Here is a 20,095-nt window from a genome sequence, read left to right as displayed (position 1 = left end):
TCACAGTTTCTTCAGCCACTCCAAGCTTGGGCCCTGTGGGTCCTGTGGGTTGCTGGACCCATTGAGTATGTTCCCATTGTCTAGGAGGAGCACTGGGTGGTTGTAAGGTGAGGCCTGGTTGATCATGATGGCATACTTGGTGTAGGGGCTGATTGTGGGCAGAATTATAATGAGGCCCCCGATGGTGAAGGACACCACCAGCACCAGTTCCTTGGCCCAGGCATTCCTGAGGAAGGAAGGAGTCTTGCAGTTTCCCTGGCTACCCCAATTTAAGTGAGCTGGTTCACAAAGACTCTCTGTTTGACCAAACTTTACACAGCCTCCTCATCCATGGCCTGCTAAAGACAATCTTAGCAAAAAATCCTGCTAAGTCAGTTTAGCCAGATTCACCCACTCTTGATATCTGATCAAACTCCTCATCCCCCACTACTGGTGTCTCATCCTTGATGCCTTCAGCAAGAATCCAGTTAGACTGGTTTAGCCAGAATTCCCCATCCTGGATGTCTCCTCTTAGTGATTTCCCATCCACCAACCTCACAGTCTGCTCATTGGCTGTAAACCCCTAGCCATCTTTGCTGCATTCAGAGTTGGGCCTGATCTCTTGCCCCTATCGCAATAGTCTTGAAAAAGGTCTTCCTTACCATTTGAACAAATATCAGGATAATTTCTTTTAGCTTGTTTGAGAAGGAAAAAGAGAAGTGGTCCAGTTGTTGCTTCTTGGTCTGTTCCTACAGGTGACTGGACTACGGCCAGAGTGACTTTGGGGAGAGAGCTGTCAGTTTCTGTACTTGGGAAGTGAAAAGTGGACTGAATCCCCAAATTTCTGTCCTTCTTTAGAAGGATACAGAAAAAGAGGTATGGGCAAAGAGATGCTCAGGAGAGGCAAGGCAGTGACCACCAGGGAGTTGGTAGGAAAGTGTTTACTTCTGCATTCTCAGAACTAAGGGAGAAACGCCGTGCCTGTCCAGTAGCCTCTTGCATTGGAGGGAAGAAGGTGGGGAGACACAAAGCAGGGCTGCAGCCTCAGGGAGATGTCTACATGTGTCCCCATGTCCCTGTAGCTCACAGGTGGACATTGCAAGATCCTTCTATCTATCTACCTCAGCTTATTTTCACATTTAAAAAAGAAAAAATTATTTATTTATTTATTTTTGGCTGCTTTGGGTCTTTGTTGCTGCGCATGGGCTTTCTCCAGTTGCAGCGAGCAGGGGCTACTCTTTGTTGTGGTGCACGGGCTTCTCATTGTGGTGGCTTCTCTTGTTGTGGAGCACAGGCTCTAGGTGCGTGGGCTTCAGTAGTTGTGGCATGCAGGCTCAGTAGTTGTGGCACACAGGCTTAGTTGCTCCACGGCATGTAGGATCTTCCTGGACCAGGGCTGGAACCTGTGTCCCCTGCATTGGCAGGCGGATTCTTAACCACCGCGTCACCAGGGAATTCCCTATTTTCACATTTAAGGCTTAATATGTGCTGAAGAGTGCTCCATCTGCTCCCCCTTTAATTTTTTTTTTAAACAAAATCTTTTGTAAAGAGAAAGGGAAGGAGGATGTAAGAGCTAGGTTGTTTCATGAACAAACATGGATCAGATAGGACTATGTCATGTTACTTGTATAATCCACCATCAGAAATGTTGCGTAGTAATGGAAATAAATCAGTTAAGCAAAACCGGTTATATTAGTGCTACTGATGTAAATACCGAGACTTTGTTTTCACCCTCTGTAAAGTACAGAGACAAAAAGGGGCCATGAAGGAAAATTGACCCACTGCACAAGCACATGAAAATGTGAAAGACGCGAGGACCTTTCTCCTCTGCAAGGTTTTTAGCCCCTGTGTTTAACATGTCGAATCACTTCTACCTTCTGAGAGCTGTTTAGTCGCCATTAAAAAAATAAAGATCTTTGATACATATTGTTGACACTGTTTCTTCAGGAAAACACAGATTTATGCTCTGAGGGCCTATATGGAGAGAATACGTGGCCTCTATAGCTGAAAAATTTAGAGTTCTAAGGAAAAAAATTTCTAGACACCAAATAAGATTTATTTAAAAAATGAATCAGTGTTAATATAATCCAACATAGTTTACATTATGGTTTATATAAAACCCAGAATACGTAATGTATGACATTTTAAATTAATATTTTAGATCGTCTTTCTAGAGTGTGATTTCTTCTTGACCTGGAGACTAGAGGCAAGGTCCCAACTGCCAAGAAATTAAGCAGAGTAAGGGAGATGGTGATGTATGGGGGAGGGACAGTGGCTTTTGAAACCGCAGTCTTCACTAGGGAAACAGAACTATAAATACCAGAGCAGTTAACAACTCAACAGAATAAAATACAGTGAAGCGTCTAGATTTTTTTTCAAGGTGATAGTGAATGTGTAGTTTTTTGGGGAAAAATATCAAAACTATCCATTTTTCTTACAGATATTAGAGCTTGTTGAAGGGTAGCAGAATATGCCACCCCAAAATATGCCTCTTTGGCACAAGGACTATTTTGAGAAACAGCTGAGGCCGTAGAAGCTCTGAAAACAGAGTAGAAGTTACCTTTTTGTAAGGGACATTTACATTTACAAAACAAATCTCCATTTGTATCGGTATCACCTATTATGTACCAGGAAGAGGAAGATGACTCTAAATTACAAGACAGTCTAATAAGTGAGGGAGGCACACACTTGAATCTATATAACAACTTTACCCTTGTTTACTTTACTCTTCCTGGAAATAACCCCCACCATCACCATGACTGGCCTCCCTTCCCCAACATCTTTCTTTTGTCTTTAGCTGAAGATGGTATTTAAGGTGGTGGCTTGGGTAATCTGGGGATTTACAGTTTCCCTGAGTATATTCCATGCACCTATGAGGTATACATGTTAATAAACTTCTGTTCTTTTTTCTCTTGTCAATCTGTCTTTTATTATTAGGAGGGTCTCAGCCAAGAACTCAGAGGGTAGAGAGAAAATTATTTTCTTCTCTTACACTTCCAAGCATGAATTTAAGTTCCCAAATTAGTTGCTAAATTTGTGAAAAATATTAGCTTTTCCAGGCCCAAGTTTCTGACCTCAAAAATGAAAGAGGAGGGCTAGCAGTTGGAGTATTTGTCCTATGCCTCCATGACCTGTGCGATTTATGGTTTAACGGTCTTTCTAATGAGGACGACTAAGAATTTTTTTATCCCCTGTGTCCATGGAATAAGTGATCCCCTTTGGCTACCAAGAGTAAAGGGAAGCATTTCTCTACTAGTCTTCATGACAGGCGCGTCATGGGAACGGATACTGAGGGGTTAACGTGTCTCTCCCCGACAGCTGAGGCATTCTGGCTTTAGCTGTAACAAGCAGGATGTGATTTGTCACCTGCTCCCTGGCACTAATGCCCACAAGTTGATCGGCTTCAGACAGCTGACTTCCCAAGGGGCTGAAACACATACATTCACAACGGGGGTTTTGTCTTATTACCTCATCTGCTGGGGCGTCATCTATACACCGTCTCCACAGAGGAGACCGGTGGAAGGTGCCTTCGCGGTGCAGGGTGGTTAGTCCTCACCTCTTCCCTGGGGAAGGTGTCTGTTTTCCTTTGTTAGGTCTTCAGGGTAGTGATGCCTTTGGTGAGGCTGCCTTCCCTCTTGTCCCAAGACAGCTGTAGGTCGGAGGCAGACACATCCCAGGATGTGTGCCGCTTTCCAGGCGCTTTCCCAGATGTCAAATCGAACAACTTCCGTTAACATCTCCTTTGGTACCACAGCTGCAAGGAGAACAATGCCGAGTAACTGGTCGTCTGTCTTATTTTTCATTATATTCTGTTTTTTTTTTTCTCTTAATTGTAGTTTAATAGAGATAACATAATCGTAACCACTTTTAAGTGTGCAGTTCAGTGGCATCAAGTGCATTCACACTGTTGTGCAACAATCACCACCCTCCACCTCCAGAACTCTTTTCAACTTCCCATACTTGAACTCTGTACCCGGTACACAGTAACTCCACATTTATCTGGGTTTTATGTTGGTGAAAATCTTCTTACATTTCTCCCAGTATGTTAGAGAGTTTTCATCTTTTATGTTGTTCACAAATTATTGTTCCATGCCTGGCCATTTGTTTGTGTAAGTATTTCTCTTGTAAACTATTGGTTCTCTTTTTTCTGCATGGTGATTGGTGGATGTTTGTTACAGGAGAGCTCAGTGGCCAATGGAAATTTATGCTGTTGTTTTGGATGGAAGTCATGTCCCCCCAGGGATCTTTCTAGTGAGTTTGACTGGGAACTCAGGGGACCACTCACTGACCAGCAGACTTCACTCAGGGTGTGTCATCAGGGAGCTTTGGGATGAAGAAGGCACTGCTAGAAGCAAGAGGTCTCAGACAAGTGGAAGGTGGCATGTCTCATTGGTCTGCTGTCCTGAACTGGACTTTCTTATATCCTTTTAAACCACTGCATACTTTTCTATAATATTAAGGTGACACAGTTTAATGAAATTCCCCTTCTGATGAACATCTGGGGTGTTTCTGTTTTTCATTACGATAAACAGTACTTCTATAATCATCCACTTAACATGCATGATTATTTCTATAGAAGGGCTTTTTATAAATGTTATTGCTATCATAAAGTATACGTACACTTTAAAATCTGATTGATAGATGCTTACAAATAGTTCTTTATAAAGTCCTATACCAATTTCCTACCGAAAATGTATAAGAATAAGTTTTCCTTCCCACACTAGAAACATACAGATTCATTTGCTTACACTGGGTGTTATTATTTTTTTTTAAATACATTTATTTATTTATTTTTGGTTGCGTTGGGTCTTCATTGCTGCACGCGGGGTTTTTTTTTTTCTAGTTGTGGCGAGCAGGGGCTGCTCTTTGTTGTGGTGCAAGGGCTTCTCATTGCCGTGGCTTCTCTTGTTGTGGAGCACGGGCTCTAGGCACGTGGGCTTCAGTAGTTGTGCCTTGTGGGATCTATAGCGCAGGCTCATGGTCTTAGTTGCTCCACGGCATGTGGGATCTTCCTGGACCAGGGCTCGAACCTGTGTCCCCTGCATTAGCAGGCAGATTCTTAACCACTGCTCCACCAGCGAAGTCCCTACACTGGATATTATTAATCTTTATTATTTATGCTCATCTAATTAAGCTTAAATGATATCTCACTATTTTAATTTTCATTTCTCTGATAACTATTAAGAGAGAATGTTTCTGTTAACCATTTGTAGTTTTCTTTATCTAAACAGTCTACTCACATCCTTTACGCATTTCCCCTTCTGCTGGGTTGTTGTAATTTTCTTCTTATGTTAAAAAAATTTTGTGCATTATTTGCTTAACTTTTTTATGGTGTCTTGCCATATAGAAGTTTAAATTTTAATGCAGCCAAGTCCAACCTATTTATTTTCTTTATGGCTTTTGCATTTCATATCCTCATTAGTAAGTCACTGTCTTAGTCTGTTTGGACTGCTATAACAAAATACCATACATGGCTTACAAACAACAGAAATTTATTTCTCACCTTCTATGGGCTAAAAGTCCAGGACCAAGTCACCATCTGATACAGTGTCTAGAGAGGACCCACTGTCTGTTTCTAGACAGCTGTCTTCTCACTGTGTCCCCACCTGGCAGGAGTGAGGGAGCTCTCTGATGCCTCTTTTATAAGGGCACAAATCCCATTCATAATTACCTCTCAAAGGCCCCACCTCCAGACTCCATCACCCTGGGGGTTAGGATTTCAGCATATGAATTTGGGGGAGACATAAACATTCAGTCCCTAACAGTATTTTTGTTACTGAACACAAGTTTGTGTGCCCGACGCACAGTGAGGCCAAACAAACTGAAATGTGGGAGTCTGGAGCAGAGAAAGGTTTATTCACAGGTCAAGCAAGGAAAACGGGTGGCTTGTGCTAAAAAACCTGAACTCCCTGATGGTTTTCAGTGAGAAGTTTTAAAAGGCAAATTTAGGGTAAGGCTTGCAGGGTGTGTGACTTTCTTCTGATTGCCTGGTGGTGAGGTAACAGGGTGGTGCTCCAGGAATCTTATGCTCAGCTTGAAGTTACCATCTTCCACCTGGGTGGGGACCTTAGTTCCTGCAGAAGAATTCAAAGGTATTATTATATATATATTCCTTCAGGAAGAACAAGGACCCAGCCCCAAGTCTGTACTATTGTTTCTTGACTTCTCTCTTGTTTCTGCATTCGCTCCCTTCCCTGATTAGCAACTGTTTGAACCTGACTTTTGGAACTCAGGGAAGGTCATGGAAGCTGAATGAAGCTTATTTTCTACAAACAAGAAACGGGGAACACAGAAAGGATTTGTACCTGGGAGACGCACAGGGTTCTGTTTGGTTTCACTTTCCCACCCAACAATCAAAAATATTCCCCCTTAGGGCTTCCCTGGTGGTGCAGTGGTTGAGAATCTGCCTGCCAATGCAGGGGACACGGGTTCAAGCCCTGGTCTGGGAAGATCCCACATGCCACGGAGCAACTGGGCCCGTGAGCCACAACTACTGAGCCTGCGCGTCTGGAGCCTCTGCTCTGCAACAAGAGAGGCCGCGATAGTGAGAGGCCCACGCACCGTGATGAAGAGTGGCCCCCACTTGCCGCAACTAGAGAAAGCCCTCACACAGAAACGAAGACCCAACACAGCCATAAATAAATAAATAAATTAATTAATTAATTTAAAAAAAATTCCCCCTTGGTTTCTTCTAGTACTTTTATAATTTCACTTTTTAACATTTACATCCTTAATCAATACAAAACATTTTAAGGCTGTGTGTTTTTGTTTTGGTTTGGTTTTTTTGCCACACCATGTGGCATGTGTGATCTTAGTTCCCTGAGCAGCGATTGAACCTGCACCCCCTGCATTGGAAGTGCATTGTCTTAACCACTGGACCACCAGGGAAGTCCCAAGGCTGTGTGATTCTTAAACTGATGTTGGGGAAGAAGAAATTTTCCTCTACCCTTCTAGGTTCTTCTGGCTGGTCTAAGAATTAAATTGACATGAGACAGATTAACAGGGGAAAATCAAACAAAAGTTTAATAACCTGTACATGGGAGAGACCCAGGAAAACTAAGTAACTCACCCAAATGGCCGAAACCCTGACCTTAAATACCATCTTCAGCTAAAGACAAAAGAGATGTTGGGGATAGTAGTTTGGAACTTCAAAGAGGAGAAAGGCAATTCACAGGAAGTTGAAAAAGCAGATGTTTGGTAAATAAATGTTTGCTGGGCCAGGCAGAGGTGAGGGGACACAAAGCAAACTCTGGTCTCTGGGTCCTGCTGAGTTTCCCCCACCACACCTAACCCATATTCTTTGCAGATAACTCTGGACAGCTTTATTCTGTAAATAAGCCCTTTATCTAACTTCTTTAGGCAGCTAAAGGGAAGGGAGAAAGAAAGACTTCCTGAGTCTCTTGTTTCTTAAAAATAATCAGCCTGTATTAATCCTCATGCCAAAGAGACACAATTTGGGGTGGCAAATTTTGCTCCCATACACCAGAAAGACTTCTCAGATTTTCCTGTATGGACAGACAGTTGTCTCAATACCATTTAAAAAATAATCCATTCTTTCTTTACATTTTTGAACTTTGACTTTGTCATGTGCTAAATTCCCATTGGTCAAGTTGCCTGCAGCGGTGCAAAGCCACACTATTTTCATTTCACAGCCATCAGTATTTTACCTGTGATAGGACAGTGTGCTCTTATCATTCCTCTTCTTCAAAAAATTTTGGCAGATATTATTTATCTTTTAGAAAAATTTTAGAATTCACGTTTCGAGTTCCATTAGGCTTAAGATTGGTTGAATTTACTGAGTAAGTTTGGTAAATTTTTTTATAGTTTTCGTTGGGATTATTTTGCATTACATTTCTAACTGGATGTTCCTTGTAAGGATGTTCTCCTATGTGAAAAACTATTACCAAACCAAACTTACATTTGCTCACCTGCCATGTAGTAAAGCCAATCTACTGACACCAGGCTGTCGTGAAGGAAAGTACAGTGTTTATTTGCAGGGCACTAAGCAAGGAGAATGGGTAGCCAATGCTTAAAAGACCCAAACTTCCTCATGGCTTTCAGGGATTTTAAAGGCAACACTAGGGGTGAGGGTCATAGTGTGCGTGATCAGCTTGTGGACATTCTTCTGATTGGTTGGTGGTGCAGTAACAAGGTGATATTTCAGGAATCTCAATCCTCAACCTTCTGGTTCCAACCAGTCTGGTGTCTGTGTGCTTGTGGTTAGCAGTTTCCAACTCGGGGTGGGGGTGGGGGGTCCTAGTTTCTGTAAAAATCTCAAGGATATGCATCAAATTGTTATCTATATCCTTTCAGGAGGAACTAGGAGTCCTGTGACTCTATTGTTCAGGCTTAGAACTTATCTTGTTTGACTGCTTTTCCTTTGTTTCTGCATTTTCTCACTTCTATAATACTTAACTGCTTGAGTCTGATCTTTGGAACTTGGGGAAGGCCTAGGAGACTAAAGCTTTTTTTTACAAATCAGAAACCAGGACATGAAGAGACTTGTACCCAGGAGGGCCCCTCAGGATCTGGCTTGGTTTCCGGGTGAATGGTTACTGTTTGTTGGACCCATACCTGCCCACCTAATGGAACTCTCTTACTACTTCCACTAGATTTTATGTTGATCACTTTGAATTTTGTAAGACAAGCATCATTCCATTATTCAGCTTCCTAGTTTTTGTCTCTTTATTACATTGGCTAGGACCTCAATCACTGTGCATCCTTGTTTTATTTGAAAATTCAATATTGTAAATTAAAGTAGGCAATTGTATTTTTATAAAATCTTCAAAGTAAAACTTGTAATTTGAACTCTGAAATAGTCACTGCAAACAGCAAAAAAAGAAAGAAAAAGAATACATCACTAATGAAATTACACATTCAAATATAGAACATCATGAAATTTCTACTTAGTAGTTAAAGGCTTCCAACTGTACCCCTCCCCCCACCATGTGCAACATTCTAAATTCTGAAAAATAATAATCCAAAGCATCCTCTGGGCAAAATATTTTTATAAGATTCAAAAACCAGTCAATATATTGGGATATAGGACATTTATCTTGTATGAAGCTACAAAGCTATACAAAAGCAGTTGACGAAGCTATACAAAAGCAGTTGAATATTGTGTTTTTGCAACGGCAGAAAGAATACCAATCTTAGATGGAACATAGTAGAATATGTTTCTACTTCAGAATAGTAGAGCTGTGTAATCTACCAGATTGCTTACTGTGAAGATGAAACTCAGTCCACATCTTGTTCCAAGGACCCTGTGAGCAAATCCCTTTTATGAATAGAAATGGCATTAGTAATTCTTGAGTGACAATGTCACTATTTGTAATCACAGATTTTGGTTTTTTTGGCCACACTGCATGGCATGTGGAACTTCCCTGACCAAGGATCAAACCCATACTCCTCTGCAGTGGAACCTTAACCACTGGACCACCAGGGAAGTCCGTAATCACAGATTTCTCATTTTAGTCAATAATTTCTCACCTGGCTCCATACCTGAGCTCCCTTCACCTGGAATGTTCTTTTGTTCTTTGCCTTGCTAGCTCCTTTGGTCCTTCAGCTCTTAGCTTACTCATCACATTTTCAAGGCAACTCTTCCTGATGCCTAGGCTGGGTCACATCTCCCCTGGGGCACCTGCAGCTTTCTCTACTTTACATTCCAGTTTCTGGTGTAAAAGAAAAATCAGAATGGAGTCAGTATTGCTAAGAGAGCTCTCTAAAATGGAGCCAGGAGGCCACTGATGAGGTGGGACTTATGCATGTCTCAGCTTGGATGGAATCTGAACTTTTGACCACTTATTGCCTTAACACAGGCATCCAGATCATCTGCACAGTGTTCCAGAAACCCAAGATACTTATGGGACCCTTACCCTAAATAACTTGTGACAGCCTATCTCTCTCTTTTTAAAAAATTTTTTTAATTAAGTTAATTAATTTTTGGCTGCGTTGGGTCTTTGTTGCTGCGTGCAGGCTTTCTCTAGTTGTGGCAAGCGGGTGCTACTCTTCATTGTGGTGCACGGGCTTCTCATTGCAGTGGCTTCTCTTGTTGTGGAGCATGGGCTCTAGGCATGTGGGCTTCAGTAGTTGTGGCTTGAGGGCTCTAGAGCACAGGCTCAGTAGTTGTGGCTCACGGGCTTAGTTGCTCCGCGGCATGTGGTATCTTCCTGGATCAGGGATCGAACCTGTGTTCCCTGCATTGGCAGGCAGATTCTCATCCACTGCGCCATCAGGGAAGCCCTTTCAGCCTACCTCTCTCTTAAGAACAAATATTTCCCATAATAGCCAAGACATGGAAGCAACCTAAATGTCCCTCAACAGATGAATGGATAAAGAAGATGTGGTATATATACACAATGGGATACTACTCAGCCATAAAAAAGAATGAAATAATGCCATTTGCAGTAACATGAATAGACCTAGAGATTATCATACTAAATAAAGTCAGAAAGAGAAACACAAAAACCATACGATATCACTTATATGTGAAATCTAAATTAAAAAAAATGATACAAATGAACTTATTTACAAAACAGAAATAGACTCACAGACATAGAAAACAAACTTATGGTTACCAAAGGGGAAAGGTGGGGGAGAGAGATAAATTAGAAGTTTGGGATTAGCAGATACAAACTACTATATATAAAATAGATAAACAAAAAGGTCCTACTGCATAGCAGAGGGAACTATATTTAATATCCTGTACTAAACCATAATGGAAAAGAAAAAAATAAAGGAACAAATATTTCTCTTTTGCATCAGAGCCAATTATAAGTCTTGCAAGACAACTGTAATTACTTTGTAGCTTTTGCCTTTATAACCTCCTGTTTCTCTTCCCCAGAACACTCTTGGTTTTACCTGCATCTGTGTCTCCTGAATTGCAATTCCTAAGGCTTCAGACAAAACTCTGTTCTTTTCAGTCATGATACTGATTATTATTTGATGTTGGTCCCAACTCTACCTGGCCCTTCTACCAGAATAGAAGCTCCATTAGGCATGGACCACGTGTGTCCCCAGCTCCTTAGTCCACACTTATCCAGATTTGTGGAGTGAATAAATGGATAATTTCATTCTTGAGTTTCTTAAGCATTTTTTAAAAACTAATTAATTAATTAATTAATTACTATTATTTTTTTGGCTGCATTGTTGCACATGGGCTTTCTCTACTTGCAGTGAGCAGGGGCTACTCTTTGCTGTGGTGCACGGGCTTCTCATTGTGGTGGCTTCTCTTGTTGCGGAGAATGGGCTATAGGTGCGTGGGCTTAGTAGTTGCAGCACGTGGGCTAAGTAGTTGCGGCACGTGGGCTCAGTAGTTGCAGAGTGTGGGGTCAGTAGTTGCAGCGTGTGGGCTCTAGGGCATCCGGCCTTCAATAGTTGTGACGTGTGGGCTCAGTAGTTGTGGCTCGTGGGCTCTAGAGTCTAGGCTCAGTAGTTGTGGCACATGGGTTTAGTTGCTCCACGGCATGTGGGATCTTCCCGGAACATGAATCGAACCCGTGTCTCCTGCATTGGCAGGCAGATTCCTAACCACTGCACCACCAGGGAAGTCCCAGAATTTTTGTTTGGACAGCATCCTGTTCTACTTTTTTATTAATATGTAATATGTCAATTACCTTATTTACTTTCTGTAGTAAATGCATTTTCTTTCCTACATCTAAGGTGCTTTTAATTTTGTCAATAAAGTCAGGCCTCGAAAACATAAAATAATGGAGACTCACATCCCCTGGTCATGGAGTAGAGCATCACCAAACATCACAGCAAATATACTTTCTCAAGTCTTATTGGTAGTTTTTAAAAAATAATCATTAACTAAAGTCCAGAAAACTTAAAAATAATTCTCTTCGAATTTAATAATTAATACTTTGTTTGTATAAAATTATGGTAGTGTCTTTATTTGTCATATCTTAAAAAGTTTTTCTTCAAAAGGAAGAAAATATGAATATATTTTTAAGTGTTAAAAGAAAGATATTGAAAGTTGAGTAACGTAATCAGATATTAAAGCTTATTCTAAAGTTATAATAAATTAGGGACTTCCCTGGTGGTCCAGTGGGTAAGACTCTGCACTCCCAGTGCAGGAGGACTGGGTTCTATCCCTATCGGGAAACTAGATCCCACATGCATGCCGCAACTAAGAAGTATGCATGCCACAACTAAAAGATCCCACATGCCACAACTAAAGATCCCGTGTGCCGCAACTAAGATCCAGTGCAGCCTAAATAAATAAATAAAAATATTTTTTTAAAGTTATATTAATTAAAAGTGTGATTTAAAAAAAATTTTATTGGAGTATAGTTGATTTACAATGTTGTGTTAGTTTGAGGTGTACAGCAAAGTGAATCAGTTATACATATACATATACCCACTCTTATTTTTAGATTCTTTTCCCATATAGGCATATACAGAGTACTGAGTAGAGTTCCCTGTGCTATACAGTAGTTTCTTATTAGTTATCTATTTATATATAGTAGTGTGTATATGTCAATCCCAACCTCCCAATTTACCCCTCCTCCCCCCGCTTATCCCCTGGTAACCGTAAGTTTGTTTTCTACATCTGTGATTCTACTTCTGTTTTATAAATAAGTTCATTTGTACCCTTTTTTTAGATTCCACATATAAGCAGTATCATATATTTGTCTTTCTCTCTCTGACTTACTTCACTCAGTATGACAATCTCTATGTCCACCCATGTCACTGCAAATGGCATTATTTTGTTCTTTTTTATGGCTGACTAATATTCCATTGTATATATGTACCACATCTTCTTTATCCATTCCTCTGTTGATGGACATTTAGGTTGCTTCCATGTCCTGGCTATTGTAAATAGTGCTGCAATGAACATTGGGGTGATGTATCTTTCCGAATTATTGTTTTCTCCGGGTATACGCCTAGAAGTGGGATTGCTGGGTCATACGGTAGTTCTAAAAAGTGTGATATTGATTCAGTCATAGAGTTCAATGTTTTTTGCTGCATTCTAGCCTTGTGACTCAAGCTTGTCCTTCACATCACATTCTTTCCTTGTTTCATCCTGCTTCTTTTTCATTTCTACCTGTTTCACAACCATTTTCCCCCTCCCCTTTGCTATTATCTTACCGTTGTGTATTTTATCTAGTATTTTATAGTCATTGCTTTTCTTTTTTTCTTGAAGGGACACATCAAATGTTTGCTTCCAAATCATAAATCTTTAAATGTATTTTTTTCCTTTCATCTCAGGTGATCTTCTAAATTTTGATATTGTAGATTCTTTTCATAGATTCCAGTTTCAGAAAGCTTGTTTTTAACATACAGTCCACTGTTGTTTTTTTTAAAATTTTACATAAATGGTATTGTAGACATTATATAAATGATTTGCAACTTGTTTTCTCATTCAACATTTTGTTTTCAGACTTTATCCATGATGATATGTGTAGTCCAGTTCATGTTTTTATTTTGTGTGATGTTCATTGTATGATCAATGCATTACTTTTTATAAAAAAAATTTATTTTATTGAAGTATAGTTGATTTACAATGCGTTAGTTTCTGGTGTATAGCAAAGTGATTCAGATATCATTCATACACACACACACACACACACACACACACACACACATATTCTGTTCCGTTATGGTTTATCACAGGATATTGAATATAGTTCCCTGTGCTATACAGTAGGACCTTGTTTATCCATCCTATATATAATAGTTTGCACAGCAAATGCACTACTTTTTAATCCATTGGTAGATATTTAGTCTATTCCCATTTATTTTGCTTCCACGAACATCACCGCGTAAGCTGCTTATATGTCCTGTGTTGAGACAAATGCTTCCCAACATTCCCACGTCACATCACACACCAGACACAGCACTACTGGTGTGGCAGATTGGAGTCAGCACAGGATGGCACTGCTCCTGCAGGAGGTGCTGATCCCAGCAGCCCTAAATGCCCCTGGCCCTGCTCAGCCACCAGGGGACACCTGAGGACACATACAAACTCCACACATCTGCATTCAACTTGGGGCACCTGGTCGGGAAGCTCTGCTCCAGAGGACAGACTCAAAAGGGAAATTACTGGGTGTGTGAACAGTCAACCCCAGGAATTACTGTCAAGTCACTCTTCAAAGTGGTATATTAATTTATACTCTCAAAGCCTCTTTCAATCTCAAGATTGTGTCTTTCCTCAGCTCTTGGAAAAGTTTCTCTATTTATTTGATAATTTTCTACTCTACATTTTATGTTCTCTTTCTTTCTTTCTCTCCCTCTCTTTCTCTCTCTCTCCCTCCCCCTCTTCTTTTCCTCCTCTTCCTCCTCCTTCTTCTCTTCCCCTCTGTTTCTCTCTCTCTCTGTCTCTCTCTCTCAATTTCCTACTAGTTAGGCATTGTATCTGGATTAATCCTGGTTTAATCATCTATATCTCTTATTATTTCTGTCATATTTTCTGTCTCCTCTTTCTCTCTGTAGTCTTTGAAATGTCCTAAATGTTATTGTCCATCCATATTTGTTATTTTATGTTTTGTGAAACAATTTTAATTTCCAGAGGCTTTTGTTGTGGGTATTTTCACATGGCTCATTTTTCATAGTGCCATGCTCTTGTTCTATGGATGCAATGTTTTCTAAAATCTCTCTGAGGATGCTGATCAAAGAGGTTTTATTCTGTTATGTTCTTTGTTTTATACTCTCTTGTTCTCTGAATTCCCTCTGCTTCCTCCGAGATAAGTTTCTGTCTCTGCCTTTCTCTCTCTCTTTAGAATCCTGGTTGCTTTCTTTCATGCTACAAGTTTTGTCTAATCTCTAGTGAGCCCCTAAAGGTGGACAAAAACTCTGGGACTGGAGCAGGGACTGCTGCCTTGGACTCCTCAGCAGGAGCGGGCAGAGAAGCACCTGAGGCTAAGATAAGACTCTGCCCCCCTCCCCTCAACAGCTGCATTCCAGCAGGAGATGGTCTTCACTCTGGGTCTGCACACCAGCTGCGCAAGTCCTTCCCTGACTGGGCACATTTCTCTGGGCTCAGGGTAAGTGCCTGGCTGATGTTCCCGGCAGCTCTGTGCACAGACTGGGGTCGGGTAGGGGGATGTTGACCCTCCTGGACACAGATCTTCAGACAGTGCTTGGTTTTCAACCCCATTCTTCTCTCCTGCCGCTAAGTGTCAAGCCCTGAGCCCGTCCCAAATTCTACAGGCAGAGCAGTCTGTTGCCCCCCCCCCTCCAGATGCATCTCCTAGTCTAGCTGTGGTTTCCTCTGGGCTGTGGTTTCCTTTGCTATTTCCTCCATCAACGCTCTTCCGTCTTCGTTCAGTGTTCCAGAAATGGGCTGTGAGCTCTCCTCTGCGCACCCATCCGTCAGCATCATTCATTCTATCAGGGTTTGCTGTCTGGTGTTTATTTACACCTATTCTTTTGCCTTCACTTATAAACTTACTAGTGCCTAGAAGTGGCTCCCAGCCCACACCAAAGCCAAGCCCCAAGGATGATCAGTGAGCCCAGGTGAAGCCTGAAGGCTCTGAGGCAAGTGCTAGCTCCAAATGCATACATTTATCACATCAAAATGTTTGGGACATTTGAATATTGATGGATAGGTATAAGTTTGGGGCAAGGAGAGGAAGGTTTTGGTTTGATTACCTGGTGAATGGCATGGCCATTTACTAAGATGGAGGAGAGGAGAGAGGCAAGAATAAGGGCAAACTCAGGGGTATGCTTCTCAGTATATATTTGAGAAGCCTCTAATCATTGCAGGGGTTCAGAATATGTCATTCCAAGATATGCCACTTTGGAATATTGATGATTTTGAATTGAAAGAACTTGAGAAACAGCTGTTGCAAGAAGGACACTCCAAACTTCCTTTTTCCCCATGAAAGCAGGAGATACATCTCCCCTGTGAAAAGTCCCCTCCCTGTACTAGGAGGGTAGAAGGCACCCATATCACCAAAGATAGGGAATTTAGGGCCGAGAAACCTATATAAACAAACCTGTTACTTCCTCACTAATTTACTACTCCAAACCCAAACTTCTTCATCTTGTCAATTCTTCACAAATTTATTGTTTCGTTGTCTAAAAGGTATAAAAGCAGTCTGCTTTGGTCACTTCTTTGAGTCCCATATTTTTATGGACTCCCGAACATACAAAATTAAATTTGTTTTTCTCTTGTTAATCTGTCTTATGTCAATGTAATTACTAGACTAGCCACTGGAAGGGAAAAAGGGAAGAGCTTTTCTCCCCTACAATACAAACAATTGTTTGGCAGTTGCTTTAAGTTCCTTCCTGGCTTACTGTGGTTCAGAGCACTTTCAGCTGAGAACCAGAACTCCTTGAACAAGGACAACTTTTGCATTTACTGCAAGTGGTATTTATCCACCAGCAAAATTTTAAACAGCTTTAGAAATCATTCAAAGAAATGTAGCAACTTAATTGTAAACATTGATTTCATTAATCATGTAATTGAATATTTGTTCAGAGAGAAGTAGGTCAAAGGTTATGATTTTCCTCAGAGTAGGGCATATGGTATAAGGCATGACTATCTGTTTGAAGTGCTTCTTTGGGCAGGTTTGATTTTTCTGCGTTCAATAACCCATCTGAGATTTCTTTGTCTAATCTAGTAATTCTCTGAAGTGCAGGGGAAGACAGAAATTCCTCAGGGTAGGCATCCAATGATTTATGTTTGGTCAAATTCAGGGATTAACTCAGCATGGTATAAATAATAAGTAATGACAAGCTAAGGCAAGCTTCAGAATTAGTACTTTGTTTGGCAGAAGAAATTTAATAGACTTTAAAGACTGGAACCCAAGCTACAGTGAGTAATTTAACACGAGTTGAGTAAATATATATAGATCAAAGATACAAACTGCTGTCCTCCTGTTTAAAACATGTTTAAAAATCATGTTTTTTAAAAAAAATTAGTTACCAACACTTAAAAGTTGGGCAACTTCTCATAAACATCCAAATTTAAAAGACCAGGCAACATTGGGTATGTGTGGGCACAGGAGAGGCTATCCATTAGATAAGATGTATTCCAGGTTGTCATGGGGCCTGTCACCCTGTCTGTACACTTGGGGTTGGCCTCACCTGCATTGGATTCTCTCTTACTCACTTTATCCTGGTTTAGGAAGATTGCAAAGAAAAGAGGATTGACTATTAATGGCTTCTAAGGAAAAAGGAAGAAACCAGCAGAATTTAGGCTTGAACTGAACCAGCAACAGAAACTCACTCAGCAAAAGAAACTGCACAACATCAAGAAAATGCAATAAAAGCAGATATGGTACGTGATTTCAAACCATGAATAGTACTTGGAATACAAAATCCACCATATATACTTTCCTAGGTAACAACATGAGTAGTTCTATTCAGAAATATTGTATAAGCTCAGTTAAATAAATAATTTTTCAACATCTATTTTATGCCTAACAGTAAGTTGGGCCCTGAGGATGCCAAAATCAGGAAGACCATCTCTGCCTCAAGGAAATCACAAACTAAAGGAGGAGACTAGCATATATAAATGCACAAAAATAAATGGATTTACAACTTTATAATAAAAAAGAAAAATAACTCAATTAGAAATAGGCAAAGGGCTTACCACATAAAAAATTAACTCAAAGTGGATTGAAGATCTAAACATAAGAGCTGAAACTATAAAACTCTTAGAAGAAAACATAGCAGAACATCTTCATGATTTTGGTTTTTTGATGTGACGTCACAAGTGGAGCCAACAAAAGAAAAAATAGATAAATTGACTCTGTCAAAATTAAGAATTTTGCCCATCAAAGAACACTATCAACAGAGTACAAAGACAACCCACAGAATGTGGGAAGATATTTGCAAATCACATATCTGATAAGAGATTAATACCCAGAATATGTAAAGAACTCCTATGACTCAATGACAATAAAACAAGCAACCTAATTAGGAAATGGAGAAAGAATTTGAATAGACGTTTCTCCAGAGAAGTTATACAGATGACCAATAACACATGACAAGATGTTCAATATCATTAGCTATCAGGGAAATGTAATCAAAACCACAATGAGCTATCACTTTACACCTATTAGGATAACTATAGTAAACAGACAGATAATAATAAGTGTTGTCAAGGATGTGGAGAAATTTGAACCCTCATAAACTGCTGGTAGAATTATAAAATGATGCAGCTACTGTGGAAAACAGTCTTGAAGTTCCTCAAACAGCTAAACATAGAGTTACCATATGATCCAGCACTCCACTCTTAGGTGTATATACCCACGAGAAATGAAAATATATGTCTACACAAAAACTTGTACACAAATGTTCCTAGCAGCAGCCAAAGAGTGGAAACAACCCAAATGTCCATCACCTGATGAATGGATAAACAAAATGTGGGATATTCTTACAATAGAATAGTATTCAGCCATAAAGAGGAATGAAGTTCTGACACATGTTACAACATGGATGAACCTTGGAGACATTATGCTAAGAGAAATAATTCAGTCACAAAAGACCATGTATTATATGGTTTCACCTATACAAAATGTCTAGAAGAGGCAAATCTATAGAGACAGAGCAGAGATTGGAGGTTGCCTGGGGCGAGGGAGATTGAGGAAAGGGGAGGTTGAAGGGTGATGGCTGAGAAATGTGTGATTTCTCTTTGAGGTAATAAAAGTATTTTAAAATTGATTGTGGTGATAGATGCACAATTCTGTGAATATAATAAAAGTCAATTCAGTTGTACACTTTAAATGGGTGAATTGTATAGTATGTGAATACTCTCAATAAAGCTGTTATAAAATAAATGAATCAACACATTTGGTTGTGGCAGGTGCTCTAATAGAAGCTGGTTCCAGTATTATGTGACAACAAAAGAAGGAGTGTGACCATCCAAACTTAGAGGGCAGGGGAGATTTCACAGAGGAGGTGATTCACCAGACACACCCACAAACAAGAGAAAGGCTTTTTTGGCAGAAAACCAAATACAAAGGCCTGGAAACATGCAAAGCCTGGAATGTTCTTGCCCTTGTGAACAGGGGCAAGAGGAACAAAGTAGGGGATGAAAATCCAGGTCATGGGGGACTTGGCTAGTGAGGTTAGGGATTTTAGTCTTTATCCTATAGGAGATGGGATCTAGAAAGATCCTCTGGCACCAGTATGGAGGATGAATTTGAGAGAATTGGGTATTTACTACTTCTTGCATTGTCCCACTACACTTGGTATGAAAGGCAATAAAATGCATTTGTTTTTATAAGTGTTTATATGCCAGTTTGTGACATCAGTTCCATCAACTTGTGAGGTCCTTGAGGAAAGAAACTGTCTTTTTAATCTTGGCATTCCCTGGGTCTAGCCTGATGCAAGGCATAAAGTAGGTGCTGGGAAAATACTTACGGAATTGCGTTCACATGAGAATTCTAGAAAGCCTTGCTTAGGTTGTTACCTTAAAAATTACATGGGAGATTTTGTAGGACTCCTGTATTTTATTCACATAATGATATTAGGTGTAAAAAACACCCTCAGATGCCAGTTAAGAGAATTCTCAATAGGTAAGAGAATGGAGGTCTGAATTAGACCACTGGCTGTAGAGGTAAAGAAAATGGACTAACTTGAGAGATATTTAAGAAGTAGAGTTAACATCTAGGGAACAAATAGAAGTGGACATGAGAAAGAGGTTTCTTGGTTCACTCCCAGAAACTTGTTGGGTATTATCAGTACCATGGTAGAGGCAGTATGTGTCAGGAAAAGAAAGCACACAGAAATGAGCAAGTGAGGGCGGTGGACTTAGCAGGGGGTGGGGGATAGGACAGGCAGAGTTGAACATGTGGAGTTCTAGGTGTCTGAGGAGCAAATAGATTTGAAGTCTCTGAGAAAAGACTAGAGGAGGTAGTGGTGGGGGAATGGGGGACACCAAGTGTGAGCTGAAAAGCTTGCTTGAGAAAAGTCCTGTGCTGTATCAGTTTTAAGGGCAGGCAGAGGTGTGGGAGCCAGTAAAAGAGGCTAGGAAGATGGTGGGTGGGGAACTAGATGCAAGGCCAAGAAACATGGAGTTTCCTGAAGGAAGTAGTAAACAGTGCTAAAGGCCACAGAGAGGTCAGGTAACATAAGGTGGAAACATGACCACTGGAATTGGCAACATTTCCAAAGATTTGGGAGGTCTTTGCCAGGACAATTTCAGATGATTAAAAAGGGC

General features: G+C 40.5%; 1 protein-coding gene across 1 annotated transcript; it reads right to left on the bottom strand.

Annotated features, from left to right (window-relative positions):
• LOC130708393 (NADH dehydrogenase [ubiquinone] 1 alpha subcomplex subunit 3-like) lies at window positions 1-3,467 on the bottom strand. Its single transcript, XM_057548326.1, has 3 exons — window positions 3,448-3,467; window positions 3,269-3,406; window positions 1-259 (listed from the first exon to the last, which is right to left on the bottom strand). Exons 1-3 carry the CDS (start codon window positions 3,465-3,467, stop codon window positions 1-3), a joined length of 417 nt encoding a protein of 138 aa, XP_057404309.1.
• Between the last annotated feature and the right edge of the window lie 16,628 nt (window positions 3,468-20,095).

Source organism: Balaenoptera acutorostrata, chromosome 6, assembly GCF_949987535.1.
Source record: "Balaenoptera acutorostrata chromosome 6, mBalAcu1.1, whole genome shotgun sequence".
In the NCBI taxonomy this organism is placed as follows: domain Eukaryota; kingdom Metazoa; phylum Chordata; class Mammalia; order Artiodactyla; family Balaenopteridae; genus Balaenoptera; species Balaenoptera acutorostrata.
Note: the sequence above shows the minus strand (reverse complement) of the source record. Positions and strands in the feature narration are given on the sequence as shown.

Excerpts from the sequence above, each read along its gene's own strand:
- LOC130708393 (XM_057548326.1), bottom strand. The coding sequence starts at position 3,467 with ATGACGCCCCAGCAGATGAG. Across the intron at positions 3,407-3,447 it reads ATGACGCCCCAGCAGATGAG|CCCCTTGGGAAGTCAGCTGT; the intron begins GTAATAAGACAA and ends TATGTGTTTCAG. Across the intron at positions 260-3,268 it reads AGAGACACGTTAACCCCTCA|CCAGGGAAACTGCAAGACTC; the intron begins GTATCCGTTCCC and ends AAATTGGGGTAG.